This window comes from Oryzias melastigma, linkage group LG22 (assembly GCF_002922805.2).
Source record: "Oryzias melastigma strain HK-1 linkage group LG22, ASM292280v2, whole genome shotgun sequence".
Taxonomy (NCBI): Eukaryota; Metazoa; Chordata; class Actinopteri; order Beloniformes; family Adrianichthyidae; genus Oryzias; species Oryzias melastigma.
Window position 1 is genome coordinate 4563296 of NC_050533.1, and position 5855 is coordinate 4569150.

General features: G+C 42.9%; 1 protein-coding gene across 3 annotated transcripts in view; it reads right to left on the reverse strand.

Annotated features, from left to right (window-relative positions):
- The window catches only part of syne3 (spectrin repeat containing, nuclear envelope family member 3), a 21941-nt gene that overhangs the window by 11593 nt on the left and 4493 nt on the right, over nucleotides 1-5855 (reverse strand). For all 3 annotated transcript variants that reach the window (XM_036209951.1, XM_036209950.1, XM_024272136.2), the window contains exons 2-6: nucleotides 4714-4888; nucleotides 3121-3293; nucleotides 2740-3049; nucleotides 1354-1509; nucleotides 54-1274 (exon numbers count right to left, since the gene is read on the reverse strand). In XM_036209951.1, the coding sequence (XP_036065844.1) occupies nucleotides 54-1274; nucleotides 1354-1509; nucleotides 2740-3049; nucleotides 3121-3293; nucleotides 4714-4857 (2004 nt within the window). In that variant the 5' untranslated portion in view covers nucleotides 4858-4888. The remainder of the gene's footprint in view (nucleotides 1-53; nucleotides 1275-1353; nucleotides 1510-2739; nucleotides 3050-3120; nucleotides 3294-4713; nucleotides 4889-5855) is intronic.

The following is a 5855-nucleotide window of genomic DNA, read 5'->3' on the forward strand; positions in this document are numbered from 1 at the left end:
AAAAAAAAAAAAAAAAAAAAAACTAAAAAAGATGTCAAGGGAGCTAAACGAACCTCGAAGGTTCTCCACCTGCCCAACATCTGATCCTCATAGTTGTGCGAGTAAAACGGGGGGTTATTCAGCTTAGTCTCCAGGTCATGCAGCAGAACCTTGAGGCGTAAAATGTCCAGCTCCAGCTGCTGGTTCCGGTCGTTGTAATCATTTTGGGATTTCATGCTGTGGAGGTCCGGGTTGGGGGAGTCTACCTCGTGAGGGACGAGGTTGGAGGAGTCCTGGCTCTGGGAGTCTAGCTTGTAGAGAACCGGGTTGGCAGAGTCCTGGATATTGGAGTTCAGCTTGTTGAGGACCAGTTTGGGGGAGTCCTGGCTGTGGGAGTCTACCTTGTAGGGAATCGGGTCTAGAGAATCTGGGTTGGGGGAGTCCAGACTCTGGGAGTCCAACTTGTAGGGAACCGGGTTGGCAGAGTCCTGGATATTGGAGTTCAGCTTGTTGAGGACCAGGTTGGGGGAGTCCTGGCTGTGGGAGTCTGCCTTGTAGGGAATCGGGTCTAGAGAATCTGGGTTGGGGGAGTCCAGACTCTGGGAGTCCAACTTGTAGAGAACCGGGTTGGCAGAGTCCTGGATATTGGAGTTCAGCTTGTTGAGGACCAGTTTGGGGGAGTCCTGGCTGTGGGAGTCTGCCTTGTAGGGAATCGGGTCTAGAGAATCTGGGTTGGGGGAGTCCAGACTCTGGGAGTCCAACTTGTAGAGAACCGGGTTGGCAGAGTCCTGGATATTGGAGTTCAGCTTGTCGAGGATCAGGTTCGGGGAGTCCTGGCTGTGGGAGTCTGCCTTGTGGGGAATCGGGTCTAGAGAATCTGGGTTGGGGGAGTCCAGACTCTGGGAGTCAAATTTGAAGAGAACTGGGTTGGCAGAGTCTCGGCTATTGGAGTTCAGCTTGTCAGGGACCAGGTTGGGGGAGTCCAGCCTATAGACAACCAAGTTGGAGGAGTCCTGGCTGTTGGAGTTCAGCTCGTTGGGGACCAGATTGTCGCGGACCAAGTTGGGGGAGTCTAGATTTGGGGAGTCAAGGCTGTGGGAGTCCAGACTGCAGCCAAAAGCCTCCCCTGCTTCAAACAGCTCCTGCCTCAGCCGCTGCCAGCCTAGTCTCAGCTCCTCAGCCTCCTCTTGCACCACCTCCGCTCCTGCAGGAGATGTGTTAGCCTTAATGCCATCCGCAATGACTTCAATATACTTCAGAGTCTTCTCTTCACACGCCACACTGTAATCCAGAGCCTAAAACAAAAGATAACTCACGTTAATGCTGTCCTGGTTTGAAAAGCGTATTGACATTCATGTTTTTAGGGAGTCTCACCTTCAGGGTTTTGACTTTTCCATCCGTCGGCTCCTCCGGCGGCATCAGCTGATTCAGCTCTTTAGTTTTGGACAAAAGGAAGGCCTGAAACTTGTCAACGTAGTCTTGGTACTGGTAATGTTCATCACTGATCCTCTGAAGAAGGGCCAGGCGCTCCTAAAGCAACAAACCATAGACCCTCGTAAACACAAGTTCGACTGTACAACTTCACTGACACTTTTACTGCTGCGGAGAGCAACACAAACCCGTACATTTTCTGATTCTTTACCATAATTAGGCAACAGTCTCAGAAGAGATGCCTAGACCTTGAAAAGAGGGACTGCAGTTCCAGAGAAACAGTCCCTGTCTCCTATGATGTCCCATAGGCATGTCACTCAAGACAGCGCCAAAGTATCCAGAGAGCTAGTCAGGGCAGACCTCATCCAATCCTGGTCCCTTAATCAACAGAGGGCATGTTGGCCGCAAGATAGGATCCTGGAAAGGCCAGTCCAGGCGATGCAGCAGACCTTGTTTTGTAAGGATTCTATAAGGGGTATTTGCAAATGTCCACATCTAATGATCCATTAAAACCATTGACTGTATAAGTATGAACTGGACATATAAAGCATTGAGGTCCCCATAGGAAATTCCTCACCTCCAGCCCTCGTGAAATCAGGCCAGAGCCTTCGCCGTTACTTCCTGGTACGCCTACCGCCATATTGCAACTGATTGCCGCCCCTTGACGGCGATTAGTCTGAGTCACGGTTTTAGAGGAAATACTGTCGCCAATCACGAGTGAGGTTGTTCCCTCTTGTTCGAAGGCCACACCTCTCCCACTGAAAGCGGCTCTGGGAAATCTGTCAATCAAACATTTGAGGCGGGGCCAGCAGCATCCACATGCTTTTACTGAGTCATCTGATTGGTCAGTTTATAACTTGAATAACTTACGATTTAGAAAAAAACATCTTAAAATAAGATGAGGATTAAAAGAACGTGCTAAGAAGGAAGCATCGGAGTAAGAATGATTATTGTGACAAATAAAATGACTGAGAAATAACTGTCTATCTCTCAATGGAAGTCTATGGGACTTTGGCCTTCTTGTAACCTGCGGGTACTTCCTATTTGGAACTAGGGAGAGAGGGGTTTCTCAGTCCAGTTCCTACTTATACAGTCAATAATTAAAACCCAATTGTAACACTAACAATGTCTCATTCTGAATAATAATGTAATTATAACTGAGCTTTTGCCAATTTTAGACTTGAAACAAATGTAATTCTGGCCAGTGCAAAAAAATTGATAAGGGTTCCAAAACTGAAAATGCAAAGAACACATTGCACATATTGAAGAAAACTTCTTACATTGTGGTCACATGACCAACAGAGACCAATGGCAGCGCTTCAGCCTTACCTCACTCCTGGATTTGATGTCATGGTAGGATTCCTGCAGTCTCTCCTGTGTCTGTGAATCAACGCTGGGGTCCTGGGTTGTACTGTACAGCGTCGCCGCCTCCTCCAGCAGCCTCTCCAGCACCGCCACCTTGGCACGGACGTCGCTCAGCACCACCCTCTGCTGATCCACCTGCCACAGCTTCTCCTTGGCTCCCACCTGCTGCTCCACATCCACATCCAGGTAGCAGCGCTGCTTTTCCAGCCACAACTCAAACTCCTCGTAGATCTTCAGGTATTCTCTCCAGCGGAGCCACACCCACTCAATGCGGCTGCATAATAATGCATCTGCGTTCAATCAACCTGCAGCCGCTTCCCTGCTTATGAGCAGCACTGGACTCACCTGTGGCAGTGAGTGATGGATTGTTCCGTCTCATCCCACATGCTCTTCAGCTCTTTGAGCTTAGCGTTGGTCCTTTTGTGTAACTCCTCATCTTCACTCTCCAGAAGAATCTGAGCCGCCGTCTGAGCGTCCGCCATCTTCATTTGGCCTTCATGTTTGGACTGATAGATTTTCTGTTCAGGACAGCAACACATAAATACAAAAAAAAAACAAAAAAACAAAGTTTTCCTTCAGAAACACATGAATGCTCAATACTTTACTTTTAAAGTCTACCAACAGGAAGCTGCATCACCTTAAAAAGTGTAAGACAGCTGAAAAGATGAACCCACATAAAACTAAAGAGCAGACAAACACTAAACTATAGAAATGGCTGAGCGTTTTTGACGTAAATAAAGTCTAAAAAAGTTCAACCAGAAAGTTTACTTTAGTAAAGTAAGACTTCAGACAGTTAAAAGAATTAAGTGCAAGTCTAATCCGTAATGGTTCAGGGAAAATCTGTTACATTCAAAGGGGTCCTACACAACATCACACAAAAGGACAGTTTGAAACAGTTTGTAGATTTTATAATGAGGTTGAAGAATCAATAAAAAAAGTTGCTAATTTGTCAAAGTTGTTTCTGATTTGTAACTGACCCATGGACCGAAAATAAATAAAAATTATGAAAAAAATAAAATAAAACTTACTGCAAAAGGTTTTAGAAGCGTTTGTTACTGATGAAGCTGAACAAACATCATAACATCAGACATCATAATAACCATGAAGGTCTGCCACATACATACAAAAAAGTTTGAAAAAAGAAAGAGCAATTACAACCTAAAAGGACATGACATTTTCAAACACGTCTTCGTGACAGTGAAGCTTCCGGTTTTCAAAATAAAACTAGGGAGAGTATTTTTTCCGTTCAGTTCCGCACACCAACATAACTTCTGAAAAAATGAATTTGCTTCAATAACTCCAGTGTTTACATTCTTTTGGTTATGATAACTCTTTAACATTTGACGCAATTAACAAAACTCCAGCTCATTCTGAATCGCAGAAACGCAGCCTCGCGCTGATGAAAGGCGGATGTAATCAACGTGAATCAGCTGATTCTGCCGCATAAACAAACAACTTTTTTGATTCATGAATCAAATCAGATCGCCACCCAAGCAACGATCCACAGCCCTAATATTAATGTTACAAAACAAAGAGACAGATTTGGTTATAATAGCTTGATTGTTTTAGTTAAATGGGGCAGAGGCAATAAGTTTTCTTCTTCTGTCCTCTTTCATTTTCACCAAGAACAAGAGTATTATGACAGGAAAATGAAATAAACTGAACTAAACAGGTTGGATCCTGGAGTTTACTTTAATGTAAGCTTAGAAAAATGTAATTGGTTGTAGGGGTATGTATTGGCAAGAGTTTGGCAATATGACACGTATCCTGATACATGTCTCATATTACGAAACGTATCACAATATGTCCCAAGACTGTATTTGGGATACTCTTTAATCTTTTTTTAAATGATATGATTTTCTGATTTAATGGTCATAAAATGTTATAGAACAGTAAGTTTATTGGTTCCTAATCAATCAGGCTAAAAAGTCTCTTTACCTTTGTCTCATCAAGTCGGACCTTCAGGGCGTCCAGGGGCCCCAGCGTGCTGTCATTGGCGTTCACCCTCTCCTGAACGTCCTGGATCCAGGAGAGCGCCGCCTCCAGGCTCTCAGCGAACTGCTGCTGTTCCTGCTGGGTCATGGCAGGGCCGGAACCGGCGGCTGCAGTTAACCTTCATCAGAAGCAGAGTTCACATCTGCTTAGAACACCGAACCGGACAGCTTTAAGACATCAGTCCCATCTATTAGGAACCAATACTTTTAGTCATAAGGTACGACCAGAAAAAGGTAGGTATCATCGCTCATCCCTGATTGGAGGAAAATGTTTGAGCGAAACCAGACGGATGTTTAGCCTGAACTGTGGTAAAGACTTGATTGATCAATCAGTGAACTTCTGCAGTGGCTGTGGGTTCAGGTTAGCTGCTCTTGAGGCAGCTATGTCTAAGTCACCATTCATGTTTTTGGGTTAATAATACCTACTTTTCCGGTGTCTTATTTTGTTTAATTTTTCTAAACATTTTAGATTTATTGCTGGTAATTACTTGTGTTTTTCCAGAACATTTCCTTTTTTGATAAATAAATATCATTGTATGTTTTTTTTTTTTTTGGACTTACATTATGGTTTCTGGAATTTGATCTCTATAATGTAATGTTTTAATATTTGTTTTGCTTTCTTAATGTCATTGTGATCTTTAAAGTATCACAAAGTATTAGGGCCACCCAAGGAAAAAAAAAGTAATATTATGAGCTTTTTTCGTGTACATTTACGACTAAATCTTTTTTGGTTTTGGTTTGGTTTGTTTTTGATGCCATTTGTACAAAAGAAAAACATACATTAGCCATTCTTCAGGCTTGAACGATTCGAACAGAATGAAGAAAAATTCTTTATAATCTGTTACGCTCCATTCCTATAAATCTCATAAATTTACGAGCTTTTTTCTTGTAAATTTATGACTTTAAATCTCGTACATTTAAGAGAAAAAAGTAATAAATTTACCTTTTGACTTTAAAGTCATAAACATGCAATTTTATTCTCATAATTTAACAGTTACAACTTTTCTCTCGTTAATTTATGAGATTTAAAATTGTAATTTAAATACATTTTTTTGTTTGTAAACTGGCCCTAATACTGTCATATTA